The sequence below is a fragment of the Balaenoptera physalus genome, assembly GCF_965194825.1.
Source record: "Balaenoptera physalus genome assembly, chromosome: 21".
NCBI classification, from domain to species: Eukaryota; Metazoa; Chordata; class Mammalia; order Artiodactyla; family Balaenopteridae; genus Balaenoptera; species Balaenoptera physalus.
In genome coordinates this window covers 19,187,381-19,213,932 of record NC_138902.1, presented here as the reverse complement: position 1 = coordinate 19,213,932, position 26,552 = coordinate 19,187,381, and the positions used below count along the sequence as shown (strand labels likewise).

At 41.6% G+C, this 26,552-nt stretch overlaps 1 protein-coding gene across 15 annotated transcripts in view; it reads left to right on the top strand.

Annotated features, from left to right (window-relative positions):
• NRG1 (neuregulin 1) overlaps positions 1 to 23,108 on the top strand; it is a gene marked incomplete at its 3' end in the record, with an annotated part of 224,649 nt that extends 201,541 nt beyond the window's left edge. For 6 of the 15 annotated variants that reach the window (XM_082444635.1, XM_082444634.1, XM_082444632.1 and 3 more), the window contains 5 exons: positions 1,217 to 1,319; positions 2,809 to 2,935; positions 5,303 to 5,433; positions 6,233 to 6,439; positions 9,187 to 23,108. In XM_082444635.1, coding sequence (XP_082300761.1) covers positions 1,217 to 1,319; positions 2,809 to 2,935; positions 5,303 to 5,433; positions 6,233 to 6,439; positions 9,187 to 9,838 — 1,220 coding nt within the window. Of the gene's footprint in view, positions 1 to 1,216; positions 1,320 to 2,808; positions 2,936 to 5,302; positions 5,434 to 6,232; positions 6,444 to 8,644; positions 8,787 to 9,186 lie in introns of those variants that run through there. The other 9 variants (XM_082444624.1, XM_082444623.1, XM_082444622.1 and 6 more) reach the window with 6 other exon arrangements.
• Between the last annotated feature and the right edge of the window lie 3,444 nt (positions 23,109 to 26,552).

Genomic DNA, 26,552 nt, shown 5'->3' with positions numbered 1-26,552 from the left:
TCCCCAGTTCTTGACCAGCTTGTTAATCAGAAGAGCAAATAGAGCTCACGCTGCTTATTATGCCTCAGTTGAGTTCTCTTTCTCATTGAACTCGTGAATATCTCCCAATTATACATGCGATTGGACTGGTTGGAAGCTTAGCTCCTAAGAGGGTCAAGTTCACCATTAAATCAGCCAATCTTGTTAAGAACCTGACCTACCATAGTGTAAGCAAGTTATCCCCACAAAACCCGATTTGCAGATAGAAAGCCTTCCATGAAGCAGAAACTGGTTGCATTGGGGGTACAGCAGTACCTTCACCTGAAAGTTCTAAGCCTCCCATCTCCTTAGTGCAACCGACAGTAACTAATTTGCCGGGTTGGTCAATGCAGGAGAGTACAACCTATTTCAAATCATGCATCATTTGTGCCAGTGGTTTTGTAGTGCCATAAATTAGGATCTCTGAGTACAACTGGTGAAGTAATAATAATAATTGTTCCTCAAAGGACAAATCTTCATCATGGCCCAGGACGGGACGATCCCACCCATCGTATTGGGGTTTCTCTGATACAGTGCCCTGCTACTCCGTGTCATGTTGCTTATGTTCCCATTTTACTGGTAAATCACAGGGATCCTGCATCAGTTTCGTTGCTAACTACAAGTCAAGCTCATGTTTGCAAATGTCTTTGATTTTCTTTTTTTTTTTTTTAAGTTAGAAGTGGCTCTTCGTAAAGACCACAGGAATAGGAAATAGCTGGGAAATCCAAAGAGGCTCAGGGTGAGGGAGGGGAGGGGGCTGGGAGGGTGGGAAGAAGAGAAGAAGGAGGAGGAGGAGGGTCCCGGTGGTGCCAATGCCAGCTCCTTTTACTGGTGTTGATTCCTGTTGTCTTTGCAAGAGATTTTTCCAAAAATAAAATCTACCGTTTTAACCAAATCATTATTTTATAATTAATGTTTATGATTTGCCAGTTTAGTACATCTCTATCTATAACTTATCATTAAAGTACTTGAATTATATCATTTTTTAAATTACAAATGGCCCCCAACGGGCTTTGCCATTTTATGCTCAAAACGTAGTGCAGCGTGTGCTGCACCTTAAGTACGTCTGCAAGAGGAATGAACTGTCCCGTGTGTATTGTCTTGTGAACATGGACAATACAGCATGCCAGCCGTTCAGTTGTTAAGTCCTGGCGAGGGTCCGGGGCCTTTGGTGACGTCTGCTCTCATCCCCTTCCAGAAGCGGAGGAACTCTACCAGAAGCGAGTGCTTACCGTCACCGGCATCTGCATCGCGCTGCTCGTGGTCGGCATCATGTGTGTGGTGGCCTACTGCAAAACCAAGTAAACGTCCCCGTCACCTCCTGTCTCCTTAGCGCACAGACAGCCTGGCCGGCAAGGGCTGGGCAGAAACCCGCTCCGCAGCCTGGTCTTGAAAAAAGGGGGCAGGCGCCACAGAGGGATTGTCTCCTTATTTTTTTTTCTCCTGAATAATCCATTTTGAGGACCTTTCCTAATCACGTACATTAGGAAGCTTTGCCTATTTGTGTGAAAGTGTTCAGAAGACTTCTGATAATTGACCACAGTCCCACGACCGAAGAAAGGGTGGGAGGGAAGGGTTGCGCAGGGACACACGCGGGTGTCTGTGGCTAAGGAGCGCGTCATCTCACTGCTGAGGACATGTCCAGCCGTACTCAGACTTAGGGGATAAAGGGAGCATTAGGTGCTGTTTGAAGTGCAGGGGGTTTTTAAAACATGATCGTGATTCATTTTCAATTCCATCTAATTAGGTTACCGGTTCCAATGCTCCCAAAGTGAGAGATGTACAAAAGGAATCTCACAGGAGGAGCAAAACTTGCTTTGAAAGAATAAAAGAGAAACATGAAAACAGATCTGTGTTCGCTTTGTTGGTCCTTTAAGCTGGGTTCATGTTAACAAATACAATTACCGTTTGACATGAATTCTTTTCATTTTTCTTTCATACAAAGAACTACTTCAAGGCTGAGATAATGTTATTAACAGTTTGGTTTTATTTTGTCACTTCATCATATAAAATCTTGAGCCAAAATTAGTCATGGGACTAATATTACGATCCAAGTTGAGGAACAAAGACAATATGCTCTTATGGCATAAAAGTAAGGGCATGGATGGCATTTTCTTAATGTCCCAGGATTTATTTAGTATGTTGCCAGAATTGAGCAAGGGATAGAGATAAATAAGCCTTCACGGAATCCACCTTATGAGTCTTATTATATTCAGTCTGAATATGTGAATATTCATTCCCTAGATACAGAAGAAAGTGGTAATAGAGTAGGATCATATTATAATTGTGCCAAAATCTACTGGCAAAATAAGTACATATCTTCACTCACGTACAGTTCTATACATACACACACTATGTGTGATGCACAGATGCAACACTAACTGCATTTTCTTGAAAGACACACAGACAGGCAAAACTATAAATGAAATCAGCCTTGTCAGTTGCATAGCATGAATTGTTACCTAAGACAAATGACCATCCGTAAGACTTAGGCAAAGATGGATTGATTAGGAAAGTTGGGGTATTAGCCACCTCTCAACTTGACTTGTCTTCTTTTTTTTTCTTATCTCTCGGCAGTCCGGTTCAATTTCTGTAAGAATCCCATGCAGCTTCTTAAATCTACTTGCTAAGACTAGGTGATTCCCCTCCTGAGATGAAGTGGCACTCCCTCCCACCTCCTCCCTCCCGACCAATCCACTGCCTTGAGTTGTGTATTGGTAGAAGAAAGAATTGACTGTACTGAAAAATGTAAATAATAGAAGAAATAAATGCTCCTTTTTTCCTATCCAGGAAGCAACGGAAAAAGCTTCATGACCGGCTTCGGCAGAGTCTTCGCTCTGAACGAAACAACATGGTGAACATAGCCAACGGGCCCCATCACCCCAATCCACCCCCCGAGAACGTGCAGCTGGTGAATGTATGTTGACTCTGGCCAGTGGAAAAGCTCAGCATCTCTCCTCTGTTCAGGCACCTTGAAGTTTATTTTCTAAAGCTCTTAGGCTCTTAGCTGCCGCCATTAATCACCAGGGCTTCCAGGAATCCAAGGTTTCGCCAAGAGAAAATAACGGGAACATTTTTTTAAGTGGATTTGGTGACTGTAAAACCAGCACATTTCCTCTTATAAAGTGTTCATTAAGGGATTGGAATAATCATGTTGGGTTTGTTCTGTAGGGAAACCATAACCAGAAGAAAGAACAGAAAAAAAAAGAAATAGAAAAATAATAAAATTCATGATACAAGAATCAGAAGGAAATGTTTTATTTTTTTTATACTTTGGAAATGAAGACTGCTTCAGTCTATAACTGATTAGCCCTGATAACTGAACTAAAGGCTCTAGAGTCATTTATTTTTTTATTAGACTCATTTGTCCGGTGCCTGATGATTTACTGATTCTGATTAACAAAGGGAAACATTAGGGCATGAAAAGGTCAAGGCCATTACCAAACTTGCTTCTCAGTAGCCAAACTAGAAGAATTTAATACTTTCCAACTCTTTCCACATGATGCCAAACCGTCCAGAGGAAATATATCCTTCATCATTTGAAGATATATTTTTTAAATTTATGGAGCATTCAGCTTTTAAATATAATGAAGTCATCAAATATTAGATTCTGAGAGTCTTTACATAGCTTTTTTTACAGATAAGGGCCAGGGCAGAGCTGGACTCAGCTTTCCTGGCTTCTGGAGTTTTACTCTTCCTACTCCGCCGTCATTCTTCTTGTTTTCTTCATTCCCCTCTGATGTTTGGCTTTTTATAGGCAAAGCTGGAAGATTATATTGCAGTACCATTTTCTATCCTATAGTCGAAGATGGGTTTTGTGTGGAGCAAATATATCAAAGACCCAAGTTCAGGGTTGCTGGAGGTTCAACCACCAGCAAGTCTTGTAGGAAAGACCTACAGGAGACTGTTAGGTGCTGATAAATTAACATATTTGCTGCTTTCCTCCCCCTACCAGTATGTTCATTGGAATGTTCTGCACAGTTGCTAAATTCATTCACTACAGACACACCTATAATCTGTCACTTTATATAATACATAGGAGGCAGAATGACTGCCTGGATTCCAGTTATGGCTCAAGCTATGTTACTGTGAGCTTTAACTTTTCTAAACCCTGTTTCTTCATCATAAAAATAATACCTACCTCAAAAAGTTCTTGCGGGCATTAAAAAGATAATCCATATAAAACACTTAGCCCAGTGACATCTAGTGAGTGTTGTATAATTTTTAAACATTATTTTCATTAGATTCACTGAGCTTACATTGCCTTCCAAGGAGCAAGAGTCATTTGGTACGCAGACTAAAAATAGATCGTTACATATGACAATGCCATCTTTTCCTTAAAGCAAAGATCCACATGGAATAACCTTTCCATGGTTAAGAGAACCAGCTATAATTTCAAGCATAATTCAAGTTGCACTTTTTTTTTTGGTTTCCATGAATATATCAGGTTCTTTTAGAGCCCATAATTCATCAGATTATAAACTGCCCTATTTCATCTAAGACTACTCCTCTCCGTGTCTTTACCTGTTATTTAACTCAATTTGGTGTAAATACTAACAGTGTTTAAAAGACAATTTAAAGATGTCCCTCTCTCACTAATAAAAGGCGGTAATAGCTACTGTGATTTGGTGGTGAAAATAAAGTAGAATCTACTTACACTAAAGATAAGGCCCTCTATTATATGGTTTGTCAAGGTGTGTAACCTTGACAACTGTTGTTAAGTCTTTCAAATCTCTCAGTAGCCCTGTTAGTCTTACCACTGACAACTTAAAAATTTCAACGATATCATTAGGGCACCAATGGGCACTGAGAAATTAAAAGAGAAAGGTAGATTCAAAACAGTCTTTTTTCATTCTTCTAGTGACTTGAAATTTGAAACAAGACAAACCATCTCTGTTCTTTTGTTTCACTCAAATATCTGTTCGTCGTTTTTGATTTGCAACAACTATTACAAAAATAAGTATTGGGCAGACTTTTGTATTGAATGCCAGTCATGTTATCAATTGGAAATGAAAGAGAAGAAATAGGCCTGTTTCTGATAAAATGTAGTTGTGATTGTAGGACCTACATCGCATGCGTATCCAAAGAGCAATCCATCAACTCCATTTACCTAATTTAAAGACCACAGTAGCTGGGATAGGTTTTGTCATCTGGCCACTGGAAAAATAGAATTTATTATGAAACATGTGTATCAGAAGAAGAGATTTTTCCGTGTGTGTGCATGTGACATTGTTAGCATTTTGACTTCCCCAAATCTTCAAGTTGTGTCTCTTTGTTTATCCAGCAATACGTATCTAAAAATGTCATCTCCAGCGAGCATATTGTCGAGAGAGAGGCGGAGACGTCTTTTTCCACCAGTCACTACACTTCCACAGTTCATCACTCCACTACTGTCACCCAGACTCCCAGTCACAGGTATGAGAATAAAAAAACCGCGTGGCATTTCTCTAAGAACGAATCTTTACACATCGTCTTTTGCTCTCACTGCCTACAAAAGGGATAGGAGGTACTAATGAGGCAGTGAGGTACAGTAGAATGTATGGCTTGGGACAAAAACAGACTTTGGACATCAAACTGGCTCTGCCACTTAATTGCTGTTTGAATTTGAGCCTCAATTTTTCCGTTACCAGAATAAGGGGAAATAATACCTACCTTATAGGATCGTTGCTCCTTATTTTAGAGATCGTCTTTTCTCATGCCTGACCATTCACAGAATTACTACGCTGGGAAGAGTTTGTCTTAGATGCCATATAATACTTAGAAGTTGACTTCTTCCAGTGGTTGGATTGCCCTGGGATATGCACATGAGAACTGGCTAAATAGCTGAAACCTAAACTCTCAAATGCTCTGGTGATATCTGAATGCGTGCTACCAAGGGCAGCACTAGACTTCCAAATGGAGCCCATAAGACAAGTGTTTCCTTAATCTAAGACACTCAAGAACAGAGAGACTCTAAGAATACTTAGTACAAAATGGCATTTGGTAAATGTGTGAGCACATGAAAGAAGTGTATCCTTGCAAAGCCAGTCTAAATCAAGATTCTGTCTGTAGCAAGCATCTTTATAAACAATTCTATTCTGAGACAAGTAATATCGTAGTGAACTACTGATGCACCAGTCATTCGCAAGACTTGTCAGATCACTTCCTTTCATTTCCATGTGTGCCTATAATTAAAAATCTCTGTCTCTCGTTGCCTCTCACATTTCCTCTGTAGCTGGAGCAACGGACACACTGAAAGCATCATTTCAGAAAGCCACTCTGTCATCGTGATGTCCTCCGTAGAAAACAGTAGGCACAGCAGCCCTACTGGGGGCCCAAGAGGACGTCTTAATGGCTTGGGAGGCCCTCGCGAGTGTAACAGCTTCCTGAGGCATGCCAGAGAAACCCCTGACTCCTACCGAGATTCTCCTCATAGTGAAAGGTAAAACCGAAGGGCAAAGCTACTACAGAGGACAGAGCGCCCCAGTAAGAGAATCCCCGTGAGCACCTGCGGTCCCACCTAAGGAACCCACTCTAATGAGAATAAGGGGCAGCAGTTGCCTGGTCTAGGAGCGCTCCTAGTTGATGAAGCCATCTTTGGGTTTGACTGAACTCACTGCTTCCGAGCTTCTCGCATCCTCCCCGTGGCTGACAGGCAACAGACTCCTAAAGAGCTGGAATGATTCGATGTGGAAGGGGCAGCAAACTTGGAGTTCCTAGCTCTGACCTTAGGCTCAGACCCTCAGGGTGGGGCTGTTGGGGGGGGGGGGGAGAAATGTCTCAGTTTCCTCAATTGTAACTTGAGAGCAGAATGCTGGCCTCAGTGATTGATCAGGACCCTTCTAGAATTCGAAGTGGCCAGTTATCCAAACTCTGCTCGAGCTGGCCTCCTGGTCTCACGTGCTAACTCTTTCTTACCTTCCAGCCTCACTTAAATCAAATCAAGGGCTGTGTCATTGCTGACGGTTGTAGGGACGGCTTGCATCCCTCCAGATAGTATCCCTTTATGGCGTTCCAACGAGGGATGACTCAATACATCTCTCGTATGCTGCGCCTCGCTGTCTTCGCGGGAGGTTTTCAAGGCAGATGTTGCCTTTGACGTGGCCCTTATTCCAGAATGTGTTGGCTTTCTTCTGGGGCTATAGGGTTGAGTCGGGGGGCAGTCACAACAAAGGTAAAATAAAGATCAGAGCGAAGTAAGCTGAAAGAGATGCTTAATAAGAATACTGAATTCATAGATTCTCCTGATCCATTTTCACCTAAACTGGGGGAGAAAGTTATACCCAACCAGCGTTCCTAGCCCATCAGTAAGCTGTTACTTATTTGTTTTCAAATCCAGCGGGGTTTTGTCTGTTGGTTTGTTGGTTTGTTGACTTTATTGTCTTCTCAGTCTAATCTCTGACCACTTGCTAAAAGGTTTACATCATGCCGAAGCGATACTTACTTGGTTTTCATGGGTGGAGATAATTTTGATACACCCTTCCACTCATGCACTGGGAAGTACTTACCTCAAAGGAGACTGGTTTGGAGCCTGCAGGTCATGTAGAGCCTGCTGATTACTTTTTTCAAAAGCCTTTACCCCCAAATGGTATTTCAGAGTTTTATGGAATTAGTGGTTGCTCTGTAACTCATCTATGAAAAAGTAGACATGGTCCAAAACTGGCTTAAAACATTAGTCTTAAATTCATGTAATTATATCTTTATGTATTAAGTCTGTCCTAATTCAGTCCTTTTAGAAACCTGAAAAAGAGTTTAGGGATAAATTCTGTCTTCATCACTACATGTGATATTTGTCTTTAAAGGTTGACATTTCCCTGCTTCCTTTCATACCCCAGATATTATCTAGGACTGCAAAATATACCTGAACCTAGGCATCATGGAGAGAAAAGATGAGTCACTTTTATGGGTTGATTGGATTTGAATTAGCATTTCTCAGAGCGCTTAATTTAAGTATCCCCGAAACAAAAAGTCTGGAGACTTGATCCCCAAATATTTCCATCTCTAGACACCTTCCCGTTTTAGACACAGCCAGATCTCACTTCCATATGACTCAGAATCATGGCTGATAAGCACAAGAGTTAATAGGTTTCTTGTTTCTGTTAGCTAGAGTTCAGAAGATGGTGTCCTGTGTCATCACAGGTCATGTCAAGTTAGACTCTGCAAATGCCAATGTGCAGAAAAGAGTCCTTTAGTGCTATGCATTGATGACATTTTTATCCAAGCTGAGAAATGTGACTCTAAATAAGCCACATCTTTCTCAGTGCCACGTCAGGTCTTCTTGTTCTGGGGGAAGAAAGCACAATATGGTAAAAACAATGCACTCGATGTCTTGACAACTAGATTCACTGAGCATTATCAGACGTAACTTGACATAAGGCGACACGGTACAGCCAAGTCTTGAGCAGTCACAAAAGATAAGCCAGAGACGCATACAGCGGTGGGTTTTGGAAGAGAGGTAGACCTGAGATCGGACATAAGTATGAAGCCAAAAATAAGTTACCTTTGAATGTCATGGTCACTGGGGTGGAGAGTTGCAAATTGAATGTTAAGAAGTAACATTTCATGGAAAAGTTTAAAAAAGCACACAAATGTGTTACACTGTTATCAGGAATAAATCTAAGTTACTATGCTCTTTTTTTTTCATAAGACATAACCTTATAGCTGAGCTAAGGAGAAACAAGGCCCACAGATCCAAATGCATGCAGAGCCAGCTTTCCGAAACTCATCTTAGAGCTTCTTCCATTCCCCATTTGGGCTTCATTCTCTAAGACCCCTTGGCCTTTGGGAAGGTATAGTATTTAAGTAATACTTCTTTCCCTTCCAAATCCCTGAGCCTCGGTCCTTATAAACTGAGAGGTTTCCAGGACCCGGCGCCCTCTTGTCTTAACTCACGTGCTTTTATTAAAATTCATGATGAGATCGAAAACCTCAAACGCTTTGATGAGCTAGGCAATTTAGCTGATCTTTGCATGCACTCCTGTGAAGAGACTCTTGGCTACCTAATTTGAGATTCCAAGGGTGCTGAATGTCCTAGTGTAAAAACCGAGAAGTGTACGATGAATAGAAATTCTCTGAGGATGCTATCTGATGATAATATTGTGAACTGTGCCCCCTGACCCCCCCACCCCCACCCCTGCTCTACGGCTCTCATTCCAACACACTTATACGGGGTATTCTGTGCTCACACAGGTTTGTATCTGCAATGACCACCCCGGCTCGTATGTCACCTGTAGATTTCCACACGCCAAGCTCCCCCAAATCGCCCCCTTCGGAAATGTCTCCACCCGTGTCCAGCACGACGGTGTCGATGCCCTCCATGGCAGTCAGTCCCTTCGTGGAAGAAGAGAGACCCCTGCTTCTTGTGACACCACCATGGCTGCGGGAGAAGGATGACCGCCACACTCAGCAATTCAACTCCTTCCACTGCAACCCCGCGCACGAGAGCAACAGCCCGCCCCCTAGCCCCTTGAGGATAGTGGAGGACGAGGAGTACGAAACGACGCAGGAGTATGAACTGGCTCAAGAGCCGGTTAAGAAACTCACCAACAGCCGGCGGGCCAAAAGAACCAAGCCCAATGGTCACATTGCCCACAGGTTGGAAACGGACAGTAACACAAGCGCTGAGTGCAGTAACTCAGAGAGTGAAACAGAGGATGAAAAAGTAGGAGAAGATACACCTTTCCTGGGCGTACAGAACCCCCTGGCAGCCGATCTTGAGGCAGCCGCTGCCTTCCACCTGGCTGCCAGCAGGACTAACCCAGCGGGCCGCTTCTCTCCGCAGGAAGAATTGCAGGCCACGCTGTCCGGTGTAATCGCTAACCAAGACCCTATTGCTGTATAAAACCGAAATAAACCCATAGATTTCACCTGTAAAACTTTATTTTATATAATAAAGTATTCCACCTTAAATTAAACAATTTATTTTATTTTAGCAGTTCTGCAAATAGAAAACAGGAAAAAAAAATCTTTTATAAATTAAATATATGTATGTACAAATGTGTTCTGTGCCATATGTAGCAATTTTTTACAGTATTTCCAAACGAGAAAGATATCAATGGTGCCTTTATGTTATGTTATGTCGAGAGCAAGTTTTGTACTGTTCCTGTGATTGCTTTTTCACAGGATTTCAGCAAACCCTCTCCCACCCCCGCATATTCCGTTTTCGCTGGCTTCTTGTGCATTGCATTATGATGTTGACTGGGTGTATGATTTACAGGATTTGCAACTGTCCCTCTGTTTGCTTCAAGTAGTACTCAATCAGTACGTCTTGTAATGGCACATCCATCCAAATACTCCCCTTCTGTATGAAATGTTCTTTTGCTTTCAGTATATGAAATGAGTTGTGTCTACTACTCTGCCAGCCAAAGGTTTGCTTCACTGGGCTCTGAGATAATAGTAGATCCAGCAGCATGCTACTATTAATTACAGCAGGAAACTGCATTAAGTCATGTTAAATATTAGGAAGAAAGTAATATTGTGATTTTTTTTTTCAAAAACTGTATGATTTATCAGAAGACAGCTTGCTTGACAAAAGGAGCTACCATTTACTTTATTTGGATTGATTTTTTTTCTCGACCAAAAAAAAGCAAGTTTTCGGGATAGCAAAGAAAATGGGTTCTGGCTACCGATCAGGGTAAAATCCAACCGCTAAGTCGAGGACTCGGTTTCACTTTCTCTCTCTGGGGGAATGATACAGCGGCTCATCTAGCTGAAGAGCAAACCATGGCTGAAAAAGGTGCAATCGTTCCTGACTTGTGTTTTTCACTGATTTTGGAGCTAGTGACCGGTTGTGTCTTCTTGGCTCAAGGACAGACATGTTATGGCACAAAAACCCCAGCTTCAACAGCACACTCAGCAATTTGTCTGAAATACTTCTAGAGTGAAATGTGCCTGCTGTATATACTGGTGACGTCATCGTAGGGAAATTCTTCTTAGATTGTCTAGAGGAGTGAATATATAGAAGACACGGGGGATAGCAGCTGTGTGACTTGGTTAGTAATTTTTAAGTTTTTTTGACCATTCCTTTGTCCTCATTATTTTTCTCTTGTTTTTCAATGTTGCCTTGATTAAGTCATAACTATGCATGAACATTTTTGTCAGGAATGGCCAGTGTGCATGTGGTTTGTGATTAGTAAGAACCTCCTACGAGTGATGATTCATCAGGAAATGGCAATAGTCTTGGAAAGATTGCACCTTTCCTTGCAGAAATGACTCCCATCTGTGTGCTAACCTCTCTGTTTACAGCTGTATCACCCATTTTCCCCCTTTCTTACTTTTTGCTTTACTGTCACAAAAACAGGAGTAAGATGGGTCTACACTTTGCACGTTCACTCGGGATTGCCAATCCAAGGAAAGCCTATAGGTAGAAACATTTGAAATAACTGCTAATCCAGGAAAATAAGAGAATTAAAAAAAAAAAAAATCGCAGCCCCATTTCTGTCCAATTGGGCTGGAGCTTTACTTAGGTTCCAAGTGGCCTCCTAGGAGCCATGGAACAAAATGGGGGACAGGTTAGCAGGGGGCTCAAAATACCAGACATGAAGTTCAAAATACCAAACATGAAGTCTTCTTGTTTGCAGGTGAACTGAATCTATTTCTTCACCAAATCTCTATGTTAAAATTAAAGGGAAGAAGTGACATGCAAGGAGGTCTTAGAAGAAAAATGCAGGCTGAGCATGAGTCATGTCGTTAAGCTCCTAAGTGCTTCTACAATCCACAGAGACACCTGTCTACAGGTCCTTGAAGTTACTCTTAGTATTTGGTATCCCAAGCATCCTTCATGGTTCCATGCCACTTGCTCTGGGCTCAGCAGTGTCCTCATGTGCTTGTTCACCCCTCCTAAGGAGCCCCTGACAACTCTCCAGGTTGCACTGATTTCCCAATTCTGTAGAATCAGTAAGCTCATGGCAGGGGAGAGAAAGCAGTCAACGTGAAGAGGTTCTCTAAATTACTCTAATATTGCATTTGAAGACCTTGACTCATTCTTAGACTATTTCAATAAAAAAAAATTCCTACTGTAATTAAAACCCTAAGATTTCTGTTTCAAATTCTTCAGGCATCGGAGTCCCATTCTGGAGAATTTCAGGAATAAATAAAATCTTCTGTTGAGAGCAATGAACAACATTTTCCTCAGTATGAAAAATCGCTGTAAATTTTCAGGTTGCAAAAATAGATGAAAATTGAGAGGAAATTTTCTTTCCAACTTGGTTCTGGTCACGCACCGAGGTGGCATATCAGTTGGGACAGGCTTTCTGTCCATAGAACGAGAGGTTCCCTTGATAGGAAAGGTCAGCTGACTCCTCGGGGCTACCTGCTGTGGCCCCCAGATTTGGGTTCACAGGGGCATCTCCAGGATGTTTAAATGCCACCATCCCTGTTTATAAACTCAGGAGTGCAGTGGCAATCCAAAGGAGTGTGAACCTACGTTCCCCGCATACGGGAAACTTTCGTGGGTCTTCAGGTAGCAGAAATTGCCCAGAAGTTTCACGGTGACTTTGTTTCCTGGGTCTGAAATCATATCCCGCTGAGGAATATGGAGTGGAGCATAGTATATGAAAAACTCCTTTTTCTCACTCCAGATTCCTTTACTATCCTACACTCCCTCCTTGCCTGGTAGGACTTTTGTATTTGAGAGTACCTGGACAGTCTCGTGCTTTCTACAAAATGGCACTCTGCCTGGGTATTTATGAATGTGTCCCAAAGAGCAACATGCCGTATCTTCCTTATTTAAGTGTGACTGTCTTGATATAGTTAGAGTTTATCCAGGGTCATTTGCTCAGTAACTTTTTTTTTTTTTTTTTTGGCCTGGCGTTGAAAGGTGCACGGCTCACATTGGTGAAAATAAGGAAGACCTAGTTTTATCTTTTAGTCCTGGCTGCTTCCTACCAGCCACAAAGAAAGATTTCTATCTACAAAGACCCATGAAACACTGCAGAGAGATGCAGTCAAAAGGAAATGGCCACATATCACAAGTTCTGTTATATATTCTTTTGTAAATACACATTGTACATTACTTGGATGTTTCCCTAAATCATTTACTGTCTTTATGAGTTCATGTCAGTTTTTTTTTTACTCTCTCAACTTACTATGTAACATTGTAAATAACATAATGTCCTTTATTATTTATATTTAAACATCTAACATAGAGTTGTTTTCATATAAGTTTAAGATAAATGTCAAAAATATATGTTTTTTTGGTTTTTCTTTGCTTTAAAATTATGTATCTTTTCCTTTTTCTTTTTGTTTTTAAAGAATAATTTATTGTTCAGGAGAAAGAATGTATATGTAATTGAAACTATTTGAAGAATGCACATTTGAAGGCCGTGAGGTACTGATAAACTAAAGAATTTATTATCCAACATACTAAGCAATAAGTAATTGTGATTTATTTTAAAAGTTTTGTTCATTTTCCATGGAAGACAATACTGCAATAAAAATGCTACTCTGTGGAGATCTGGGAGTGTGGGTCCACAGACAAATTGTCCAGTCTGTTGGACCAGCACCTTGCCTTTTACTGTGACGGTTTTGCTAATTTAGGACTGTGTTTGATGGATCCCATGATCATCTTGTCTGTCCGTTGCTTTTGCCCCCCTGCCTATTCTTGAATCATCTTCTGCCTGTCGAGTCTGCCTACTACTGTGTACCTTGTTGAAGGCGTCACAACCAAGCAATATGACACACTCTTTCCCCCTGTTCCCCCAGCCCCTACACACAAGAACATGTCAGAGAGGATATCATGATCGACTGGATCCCGATTGTTACCATGTTCTGTACAGACAGCAAGTAACTTCTTCAGACTCATGGCAATGTCAGTGTGGAAACCCATTCAGTCATGAAAGGGAAACTTGTTACTGTGATCCAGAGAATCTGGTGGCCACCACGGCCTAAAGGCAGCCAGTCAGAACCGGGCCCTGCTAAGCTCTCCTAGAGCTTTAGTAGACGTATTTTCTCCATCAGGTCCATGATTTATCGATTCACAGTTTTAAGAGAAAATAAGCCTTCCTTGGGTTCTTTCCTCCTCATTCTATCAGTAAATCAAACTCATTGTCCATTCTACTGCTCAGGGAAGGGCCTATGCATGAGAAATTTCCCACATTCTAAGACTGAGTCATAGAAATGAGGATATTCCTTTTCTTCTTGAAATTAGTCTAAACAAAACAAAAGCCATATTTTAGCAACTAGATACTTGCATGGGTGGTACTTTTTGTATATTTCAAGCCTCTTCCTCATTACTCCAAACAGGATCAGGACTTCTGAAGTGTATGGAGTCGAGGTTAGCAATCCTTTGAGATGACCATCGGCTTCCTTCAGAGTTTGAGGGTACCCTGAGTCTTCCCACCTCCAAATCTGTGTGCAATTCCTATTACCTAGTGATAGATCCATTAGCATCATTTCCAAAGCAATCTGGATGTCTAGGAGATTCAAAGAGGGGACTTTGTGCTAGTTGTTTCTGTTTGTATAACCGAATTTCCAAAACTATTCAGAATCCTCAGATTTGTGTCAATGTTGATTTACACACAAACACACACATACAAATTCTTCACACACTATCCTGAAGTCATGACATTCACTCACCTGTCCAATCCACCCAACCAGCCATTCAGCAAATCGAGGAGTGCACAGAATATTTAAAAATTAAAGATGAAGACACTTCCCTGTGTCTTCAACTTACAGCTGAGGCTTTGTCCATCCCCCGAACTGAAAACCACAAGCAGCTGTCTCAGTAATTTCGGTTAAAATCGAGTCCGTAAGACATACTGATATTGGAGGTAGAACCATGTGGGGTAGAGGGTGGTGTGGAGAGGAGCAAAGAGGCACACGTAGCCACATTCAATATCTGGATAATCATTACAATCCTCTGTTTACTTCACTCATGTACTCTTGCATGTCAAACCCAGGCTGGCTCTGCAGACTAGCAAACAATCTGTCTTTGCAACCTAATGTCTTCCCCATCATTAGATTTCTTGGCTCTCTGTCCTTATGATAAATGACAAAGGGACTTGAGGTCAGATTTGGGGTGAAGTGAGGCAATTCTGAAATCTAGATATTTGAGATGCTGGAAGGAGTGGAAATTTTTGATGATCTCATGTAGCATCGCTTTGCACTCTTCTCTTTGACTTGTTCTTTCTATAATGGATGGGTAAAATAAATCGATGGAAACTCTTACTCCAAAAGATTAATTTGGCAGGAAATAGAAATGCTTTAAGTTTACAAAAGAGCCATCCTGCTGCTACAGGAAGGTGCAGTATTCCTAACCTTTAAGGCTGTTGTTGTACATAGTAGTCAAACCCACTCCTGCATGTACCTTTGGGTCCCTACTGCTCTCCTGGGATGGCATTTGTTAGACCTCTCCAGTGAGCCGTTGACTTTGAACTTCAGTGAGCTCCAAAACATCACCCACCAGGGGGATAGGAAAAGGCATTTGTTACCTGGAGGAAACCTGTCATGACCCACCTAATCCTTTTAAAAACAGGAGAGGGAGACCAGTAATTCCTAAAGAGGAAACAGAGACTAGGGTAATAGTTCCACCCTGGATCTTTCTCTAACCCTCCCCCTTCAAATGAACTTTTAGGGACAGAATTTGATGGAAGAAACAACACTTCCCCCACCTCACAACATGCCAAAGAAGCTAGAGAATTATTACCTTTGTAGACATAAACATCTTTAATAGCTTATGTATCTGTTTGTTCATATGCAGAGAGATAAACTTAAATATAATAACATTTTATAAAATTGTATGACTTAAAACATCCTGTATTTCTTTTTTAGTCTCTTAATATACTGTGGGATGTTGGTAGGCTAAATCGTGAGGAAAACTTAGGCTCAGGAAGGCTAAGAATTTTTCCTGAAGCTACACATCCAGTCAGTTGCGGAGGTGATACTTGTACCCAGGTTTTCTGATTGTATTCCTCCTCTGCCCCCCCCACCCCGAGCCAAGCACAAACAACTCTTTCATTTTCAGCTCTTCACCACATGGACAGTACAAGTTCCATGCAAAACCAAGTTTCTATTTGAAAGAATATGAGCCCTTGTGGCGTGGCATAAAGTTACTCTGGAATCCAATTTGCTTGGCTGAGTGACTCTACGCCCCTTTCCCTAAACATAGCTTTCCAAGGAAATGAAGTGTAGCCAGGGGGATAAATTCACAATTTCAATATGTAGGTAGCATCCTACAGTGCAAAGAGGAGGGGCTTTGCTGTCAAAGCTCTGTCCCCGCCACTTAGCGACTTTGAATTTGGACAATTTCCTCCTCCAAGCTTATTTCCTGATCTCTAACATGGGAATTCAAGTGACTTTACAAAGCTGTGCTATAGTGAGGATTACATCTGAACACACAGAAGGAAGCCAGAAAATGTCTAGCTCATAGTGAGTATTCAAATGCTACCTTCCATTTTCTCCTTCCCCTCCGGTTCTTTATTTTGGAAACTAAATATTTTAGTCCCAAATGACACACTCTATATTGCACAAACTGATCAGATAAACATTTTTTTCATATCTTCAATCTAGTGCCAGTAGGCAAATCCCTTTTTAATAACAACTGTATGTTGAGCAGCATAATTATTAAAAAAGTTATAAAGTTGTAGCTTAAATAAGTTCTTTATTTTATGTATTTGCTTCTTATGTAGCCACACTGTTTCCCATAAAGTCTCTGATTTTTTAATGGCTTATTGCATTAATGTTTCATTAAAATTTCACGGAAATTTACTGAAACATAACTCTTTGTAGAGTTTTCGTAATACTGTCTTCAAACTTCATGGCAAACATCTGATAAAACAAACACAAAAGGATCTTAAGTTGATAGCATACCCATGCACACCCGTCTGCCTTAGCTTGCACCCAGGATGTTCAAACCAAATCATTAGAGTACATCCAGGATGTCTATTTCCTTAAAAAACTATAATCCAGGCAAAGGTCTACAGAGTGACAAAATTAGAGGCGTCAGATCCCAGACTAAGTCCTACACGTAAGAAACCACATTATTTGTGGGTGGTTCTCACCCACTTCCATTATCTATCCCATAATTTTTCACGCTCTATTCCCTCCTTATGCATGTATAACAGGATGATTTTTCTCATCGTGAGTATGAAGCAATGAATAATTTAGAGACTTCAGCTTTTTGGATTCCATTCTTTAAAACTGCATCCTACATCAAGGATGGTGGGTGACTTGGTCTTACCATACCCATCATCAGACTTGTGGTACAGTTAATACGGTTATACTGTTAAAGGCAAGAGTCTAATATCACTGCCCATATATTATCCTTCATTTAAATAAAAATGTATTTCATTGAAAATAATCCTGACTCCCTCCAAAAATAATACATGAAGAAGTTTTCTTATATCTTTAAGGAAATAATCTAGACGTAAACTTTGTATCCTGTTCATTATTTGTTATCATCAGGAGTTAAGCAGACACTTGTTTTCGATTCCACAACTTTCATTAGGGGATTCCTTCTTGCCTGACCTTGAGCCCTTCTCTTGAAGTGAGGGGCTTAGACTGCTTCCCCAGGATTTGGGGGCTTCAAGCTAGGGTCGTTTTCTAGAGCCCCTGCAGTTTCCCACAGTTGAGCCTAAAGTGAACTTTCCATCTTCTTTGGAGGAAATCTTCATTGGTGTGTACTTTAGCAGCTAATAAGGTAACAAAACAGACAATTTCCCCTTGGGTCCTAGACTCTCTACTATGAAGAATCGGGAAGAGAGAAAATGCTATGGGTGAGAGCCACTTGTTCTGAGCTCCTCAATTCCCAGTAACCAGGTTCCTGCCCATTATAAGATAATTCTACTCTTGTACGAGAATCTTCCTGCAAAGATACCATCCTCCCTTCTGAACAATCTTTTTTTCTTTTCAAATAAAGACCTCCCTCAGTAACTCATTAGTTTATAGACCATCTCTGATCTCTCTGACTTCAAATTCTGAAGTCATAGGACCATGTATCTTCACACTTTGATCAAAAATTTAATCAGAAATTATGGGGTTTAGGATTTACAGTAATTTTATTAACCTAGGAAATCTACCTTGATTTGTTGTAGGCACTGCAGAAAATTTTAGGGCAGAGCCAGAGGGTATCACATTTACTTGACCAAAAACTCTTTCACAACGTGAAATGATGACTCCGCTCATTTTGAGTTCTGCTCTGTTTGTCTGAGGAGTTAAATCTCCAGCCAGGAGTGTGAGGGGAAGCATTGGATCCTTCCTATTAAGCTGTTAATGCAGAGCTCATGAGATTTAGGGTTCCACTCAGGGTCAAAATCATGTCAGTTATCGAGCAAAGGAACAACTAAGGGAAAATATCCCCTCTCCTGGCTAAGAGAGCCCCATGTCACCCATGCAACAAGCCAGAACCTGAGCAATATTCTAGATTTCTCCCTCCACATCTAATTGGTGACAATGGTGATTGTACCACTGACACGTCACACACATCCCTCCCTTCCTTCAGAACCCCGCTGCTTGCATCCTTGGTCCTGCCCTCATCATGGGACCCTGTTAGCCTCCTGACTGATCTGCTTCCTTCAGCTCCTCTGGGGCACCCTTCACCTCCTGCTAGAAGGTTCTAACTTGCCAACCCTGTCGTGCCATTCTCCTGGTTCTAACCCTTCCATGGCTCCTTGTGAAGCTTAACTCAGCCTGACATAAGATGCTCTTCCCAGGCTGGCTTCTGCCAAACTCTTCCAGCTCATTTCCCACTCTCACACTTCACTCCATCTTATGATTTTTTATTTTCCAAATACACCCCATCAGTGTTTATCAAACTCTAGTCATTGGTATACCGACTTCATGATGATTACCATATTCATGTACCACCTGTATTACTTTTTGCATATTGTTTTTATTTCAATTGATTGCATTTCTAACTAAAATAAAATCATTTCCAACGAAACTCGGTATCAATGCTGTGAATGGAAAACTGCTATCAGTTGCCATAATTAAAACTGTAAAAATAAATATAATAAAAATCAAACAGAATCATTAAGCTCTGAGAAGACACTGTTGCCTGTATCTGAGCTGAAAGCCTGTTCTCTGTTGGACACAAAGGGAAATCACCAAGTGTCAGAGAAATGGGAAATAGATTCAGAAACAAGGAAAGATTTATTCCTTGAATTAAGCAAAATTGAGAGGCAGTTGACAGGGAGTTACTTCCACTGTTTTATTCAATATTATTTAATGCTAGATTCTAAAATCATTTTGGATGCAACGTTCAATCACCCACATATTTATACAACCGCACAGTGTTATGCTTGTTATATATCCTGGCCCTTGTGCAGACCATCTGGTTTTACAGGAACCCCCTTCTCCACTCACCCTTCTGACAAACTTCGTTCACCCTTTCTCTGGGTAGAGAGACTGTCCTTTTCTGGAAATGCACCCAGGACAATTTTCCTCCTTTCCCAGATAAGTGCTTCTCCTTCGCTGTCTTAATGTGAGCTGTGTTTTCTTCTACAAAGAACTTTCCACCTAGCTTACAACTTCTAGTTAACTGAATTTCCTTCCTCAGTGGACCATGTACTCTTTGAAAGCAGAGACACTGTCCTATATGTGTATATCCAGCACCTAACACAGTGCCTGGAACACGGTAGATGCTGGGTGTCTAGAAAATGTATCACGGGCAACGAGAGACACGGGATGTTGACATGGGTTGGCAAGCATGTGAGGAATCTAGACGATCACAGGCATTTTGAAAAGCCAAAATCAAGAAAAGAGTGGCCCGTAAGTCATTAAAACAAAATCAGAAACTTATGAGAGTGGAACCAAGCTCGCTAAATCATGGTCAGAAGACCAGAGGTCAAAGGCTAAGAGATGGAAGTTCCACGGCTTGACTAGATTTTGTAGCAAATGCTACATATGCCTTGTGATTTTAGTTTTGGCTCCCTCTCCACCCAAGAACCCTGGCTTAAAATTAACCCTTTATTCTCCCTTCTTCCCTCCCACTTCTTTGCAAGGTCCTGAAAATAAAGTCTTTTAATCGGGTATTGTTCAACTAGGTCAGTCTTATAAAGATGACTTCCACATTAATCACTGCATTAAAACCAACCTAAGTCCCCCATCCTTTGAAACAGTACCAAGGGAGCCTGGCACATAACAAGATTTCAAAAAGAATTTTGAATGTACAGGTTGAGTACAACATATGAAATCAACAGACTATGTAAGTCAGTGGAATATATAATTTGTCATCTGGATAGAATGAATATTTGGAAGACCAAGTGTTTAATGATATTTTCTACACGATTCCATTTTACAGTTAGGTCTAGTATAACTAGCTGCAAGGGAGAGGAAGGGCGCCCACCTTCTACTATACAAGACTTCTTTTCCCAATAGTTTACCTAGTCTAGAAGTATAGTCTTCTTCATCAATTTTAAAAAATCTATCAAATTGTCTATTTAAAACTAAAGGTATTTTGTTGTTTTTAGTCTGGTGAGTCTAAGGCTGACCCCAAATTTAGTTACCCAAAGATTAAAAGAATATAACCATGTAGTTATTTAAGCTTTACTGAATAAAAAAGCCCAATAACCTGGCTGCCTGCTGGTCAATGTAAATCTAGTCAACTTTAAACTTTTGGGGAAGGACAGTTGGATTGGAAATATTTACAGAGACTTTTGAAAATTTCAGTGCAGTGGGGTATCATTGGCATTGAGGTGATCACAGCTGCAACCCTGCCGAACTCTGTGTTTGTCAGATTTGTCAGATCTAGTGATGCCTGATGGTGCCAGCACTGTGTATAGCACCCAGGACAGCTGATACCACATTGCTCCTGACATCTTAAATTCCCCACCTAAAATGCACCAGGTTGACAAGCATATATTTAAATATGAATAACATGGGAGCTTGTACATGGCTAAATCTCTGAGGTCAAAATATCCTTTCTCCAAGACAAAGTCAGTGGTTTATTTTTCTTATAAAATCAAGGTCCAAGAGGTTCAGAATGAACCACTTAGATGAATTACAACTCCTCCCTTTAGATACACAACTTATGTCAAAAGATTGGGCTTGCTTATAAACACCTAGCCCATAAGATGAAGACCAGAAAAAGGAACTGGCATATTCAGCTGTCATCAGGCCACACTGTTACTCAGATTTTAAAGCCTTGGAAGTAAATTCGAAGAGTAGAAACCTTCTACTCTTTCTTGCCCATACTCATTTATCCACATTCCATTTTGGAAGCTGAGACATACTGTGTAGCTTTCCCCAGCATCCGTACAAGAATAATACAGTATAAAGAATCCGAGCTCTGAAACCAATGAGATCTGGGTTTGAGTCCTTCCTCTTTCACTTGAGCAGTTTGGGCAAGTCAGCATCTCTGAGTCTCAGATTCATTGTGTGGATAAAACGAGATAATCATTACATGTGTAAGCTGCATCATGGTGCTTTGCCACATAGTAGGTATTCAATAAATATTACCTCTTCTTTGGTGGCAAATTTCTTGTGCAGGAAAGTTAGCTTGTCTGGCAGTGAGAAGAAGACGGAGAGTGTTCCCAAACTTAGCAACCCGGCCAGCTTTGGATGGTCCTGCCCTGCCTGTGGAGAACTCCCCGGGGAAGTTAGGTGAGGATGTGTGTTGTCAGAAGACTGGATTCCAGGCTCTGCTGCCCAGATGGAGTCCCCTCTTTTGCTCACCCAGCTACAGCAAAACACAGGGAGACACACTGACTCAGAACTGAGTTAGCCTCGTAGAGCAGATGTTTCCTTTTCCCTGAGAAGAAAACAATTTTACAAATTCAGAAATGGAAATGATCATTCTCGCCAACCAATTATCAGGAGCGCATTTGGATTTCAAGGTCATTGTGTATGGGGTACTCCTCCTTCCCATGCCTCGTATTTTGGCTTCACTCCCTCTCTGGTTTTGAGGCTCAGTATCCCGGCACACATTGTAAACAATCACGAATTCCATTTTAGGATTTTTGTCTCCTGGTGATGTGCTGCAGTCCCCATTTTTGGGAAAATGATGCTTGGCAAACGAGTCAAGGTTTCACAGAATATGAAGGTTATGCACTTTTTTCTCCTGCCTATGGCTTAATTTAATTAGATCCCCTGTAATAGCTCAGCAGCAGAATCACTCTGCCGAATGGGCTCCAATTTGCCCATGGACAACCTTAAGAGCAGAGCACATATGAGATATACTGGATGACTCATCAGCTGATGGAAAATGCAGTGAAACCTTTTCTTTTTCAACGGGATCAGACAAGGTGACTGGGAAAGCTTCCCTGGGAGTAGACACCTGGTAACTCCACATCTACAGAATCATTTTAAAATATGCTTACAGTGAAGTAATCAGCAAAACAACCGTCTGAACTTGAAATTATTCTGTGGCCGCTGGACCTTGAAGACACTGATGGAGGAGTTAAATCCAGCCGTCTGGGACTTTGATCAGCTATGTCTGCCCCCCACAGAGCAGCGAGGACCTTTTAGCAGGAAGCTTCTCTAGGGCATGAGGCCCAAGCAGAGAAGTCAGGAGACCAAGATGCTCTTTCTTATTCTGGCAGATGCTGAGTTACCTCATGCTTTTGCAAGATTTCCAATGTGCACAGACTCTGATGATGATTACCCTTACTGGGGACAGGAAGCTACACAGATATTGCTTTTCAAACATGGGAAAAAAAAAACCCTGATGCCCTGAAGTTGCAGGCTATTTTGGCAGCTATGTTCAGGCTGGATAGAAAGGCATCCCTGTGGGAGCATAGCTTTCCTCTGGTTCCATTTCACTTGTTGTCTTCAGACGGAGAAGATGGAGAGATGACAGATTGGGTGGAGGATGTGTGATGGAGATTTTCTGTTAAGATGGAAATGAGGAAGGCTTTAGACAAGTGACAGATGACTTCCCGAGAGGCTACATGGAACTAGTCATCCCACTTATGAACAGGGTTGCAACTTAAGACACAGTGCCAGAGATGACCTAGGACACAAGACTTACTGATGTGGTCAGTTGCCACACTGCCTGCCCATTAGTTGTGTGAATAACAGTCTCCAACACTGTCCTGTAACTCCTTCCAGAATGGATGCTCGAAGCAGATGCAGTCAAACCTTCTTCATGGACACAAAGCCCATTATTTCATGCAGCAAACATTTACTGAGTATATGGAATCTGCATGGTGCTGGGCTAAGAGCTGGTGATGTAAAGAAGAATAAAATAAATCTCATTTGGACAGGTCTCATCTTTCCGAGAGAGCACGTCTAGTTCTGGGGACTAATGCATGAACAAATGCAATGTGACTGGTTGCATTGTGGAGGTTGTGCTTTAATGAAAAAAACATGGGACTTGGATCTTCCATCATATGTTTACTGCTAAGTCTGCCACATAGGTGCTATGTGAATTCTGGCCTATTACTAAACCTCTTGGACCTTAGTTTATTTACCTATAAAAGTTGAATAGTCTTAAAAGGATATTATTAGGGTTACTAATATATATATATATATATATATATATATATATATATATATATATATATATATATATATATATATATATATATATATATATATATATATATATATATATATCTCCAAATTATCACCTGGCACAGAGCAGCTACTCAGTAATGGTTTAATTGGAAATTCAAAAGTGCTGTGACAATGACATCGCAAAGTGCTATGAGGGCACAGAAAAGACAGCTACTCTCAGAGTTATCACTTAGCCAGGTTTTAGAAGAGTTGTTTCTCACCCAACAAAGAGTTGGGTAAAGATGACCCAACAAAGAGTTGGGTAAAAGATGACCAATTAATTTTCATGAGAAAATACCCAGAGAAGTGAAAGAGCAGGGTCTACTCGAGTTGGCACAGAGAGTGCAAATGGTAGGTGGCATTGCAGGCAGGTTCAAATGCAAGGCTGTGGACTAAATTTTGGGATAAGGTCATTGTGTCGGCCCTGGAGGCAAGAAGGAGGCTGACTGGTTCAGGAATGGGATTTACAGAGTTAATTCTGGAGAGCGGGGCACTAGGGCAATGAAGTGAAGAGAGAGGGGGTATTTAGGAGGTGAAGGTCATGTTGTAGGTGAATGATGGTGATCAGCACCTCATCTGGATTGGTGGCAAGGAAGATGGAGCCCAGGAGATGGAGTGGAGGGGAATCTATGAGGTCAAGAGAAATAGACCAAGTGGACGTGGGGTGTGAGATGGGAGAGGATCCAAGGATGTCACTGAGCTTGGGCTGTGGAAAGGTTGCCAACATCTGCTCCACGAAGTTCGATGGAACATCCTTCGTGAGCTTATAGGAGTCCGAGGGGCAGGGGCTGGAACCAGTCCGACACCCTATGCATCAGTGCAGTCCGATCCTGGTTGTGGCTACGGGCTCTGAGTGCTGTGCTGTGCCAGCATTTGCATGGATATCCTCACTTAATCTTCCCAACAGTCCTCTGAGGCAGGTACTACCATTCTCATACTACAGATGAGACAACGGAGGCTCCGCTCTGTGAAGAATCTTGCCTAATGTCGTACAGCCAGCAAACGTTGGAGCTGGGAATCAACCAAGATTTTTTTGGTGCCAACCCCCTTGCCCTTAACCACTTGCCTCTGTCTGTTCCTCTTCTGGGGATGATTACCCCACAGGATTCATACTGGAAAGCCACTTAAGAGGATCACCCTCTCTAAATGAAAGTCTCTCTCCACAGTAATAGAGTCTTTTCCTGGGTTCAATATGGGAGAGAAAATTCTGACTGAAGCTAGTCTGTCTCCCTCTTTCAAGTTATTTATTATAGAAGCAACATTTGACTAAGTCAGGCAGGAAACTCACGCCATCCCTCATATCTTTATACATTCAGTCAATCATCTCTCACTCACCCACCACCTGTTGGTAGCAGCCTACCGATGTTCTCTCTTGCGCCGTGCCAGGCACTGTGTCAGCCGTCTGAAGATGTCTGGGATGCTTTTGGAAATCTCTCTTGCTGCTCTTCTTTACTGTACCACCTTCCATAGAAAAAGTGTTACCCCTTTGGCATTCTGACAGCTCACAGAGGAATCAATGTGCCTCTCTTATTTCTAGAATTGCTAAAAATGCTGCAGGTCATTTTTAACCTAACATTTGAGGAACTAAATTGGGTTCTCCCCATCAGTCTTCCAGAAAATTAAGGTTCTGATAAATGGAATATTACCTGCCATATCAGTAAACAAAGGATGTCACAGCCATCAGCCAGTGGTGAGCTGGTGAGCCCTGAGGGAACTCAGGAAGGAAAGAATATCTGCCATCTAGCAGACATCAGACTGCAGCCACTCCCCACGGTGAGCCCTGAGGAAACTCAGGATGTGAAAACACAGGATACTGGCCGCAGATAGCTGAGGTGCATATCAAAGGAATGACTTCAGCAAGCCCAGGCTCTTGCATCTTCCCATACATAGAAAAGCGCTAAATTCCTTAACTTGACATATCTGGTTTTCTTTAATTAGCAACAATATTTTGACATTCAGATTACCTGCCCTTTGTTGCAAAACTTCTATATAGACTGGCACCACCCCCTCCCCTCCTCCAAGCAGTTCTCTCAGAGTTGCTTGAGATGCTGCCTCCAGCGCTTGAAGTCCCACTGAATACAACAGAACTCTCAACTTTTAGGTTGTGAATAATTTTTTAGTCCACAGTTTTAACCTCAATTTAGTCTTCACGGAGAGTGACCAATCTTCCCTGTCAGGGGGGGCTACGTTGGCCTCCCAGTGGGTTGAGATGTCTCAGCTCTGACTTGCATCTATGGAACATGGGGGTCTGCAGAATTAGTGCTGCTCTACCATCTTGGTCACCCAGGTTGTCATCCCTGCTTTGAAAATGAGACATCCATGCCTGTTTTGAAAATTAAGGAATCTGGTCTCAGCATGACTGTGGCAATGGAAAGCAGTTGGGTGGCCATCAGAATACAGTCACTACTACAGCTCATAGGTAAGCCTGACCACCATGAATCAAAAATCCCAGACCTCAGGGTCTAGGATCACAGGGGCAGTTGGATACTGCTTCTCTATAAATCAGTGCAACTTCTTCTAGAAAGACTGGGACACGGCTTTTTCTTTGGTTTTCAGATTATTCACTGCAGCACACACCACATATTAAAACTTACATTTATGGTGGACCTCCAACTAGTTATGAGCTCTTAGATGTTAGGGATTATGCTGGATTCACCTTTAGCCCTAATGCTAACGCTTAGCACAGCACCTGGAACTTCGAAAGTCTTTAATAAATATTGTTCAGAGCCACTACTTTAGGCATAACTGTCGACAGGGACAATCATAAAGCCCTACGAAAGAAAGTAATTTAATTCACTCAAGAGTCTTCTGTGCGCTCCTCTTACGCAAGATGAATGGCAAAAGAATGTGTGGGTTGGTGCGGGAGAGGGAAGGTGGATGGTTTTATAAATGAAGAGGGATTATAATATTGTAATGTTGTTCTTTTATTATGGATCTAATATACCCTAAAAGAAAAAACAATCTCACTAAAGCAAGAGTAGAAAGAAGAATCTGTGGTCTCTTCAATTAATGTAATGGGGATCTCAATTTAGCTCAAAGAGAGAGTCAGTCATGCCTGGGCTTGTCTATTGAATTGGTGAGAGCAGCTGCCGGGAGCCTGTTTGCATATGGATTGAGGGTCCTCT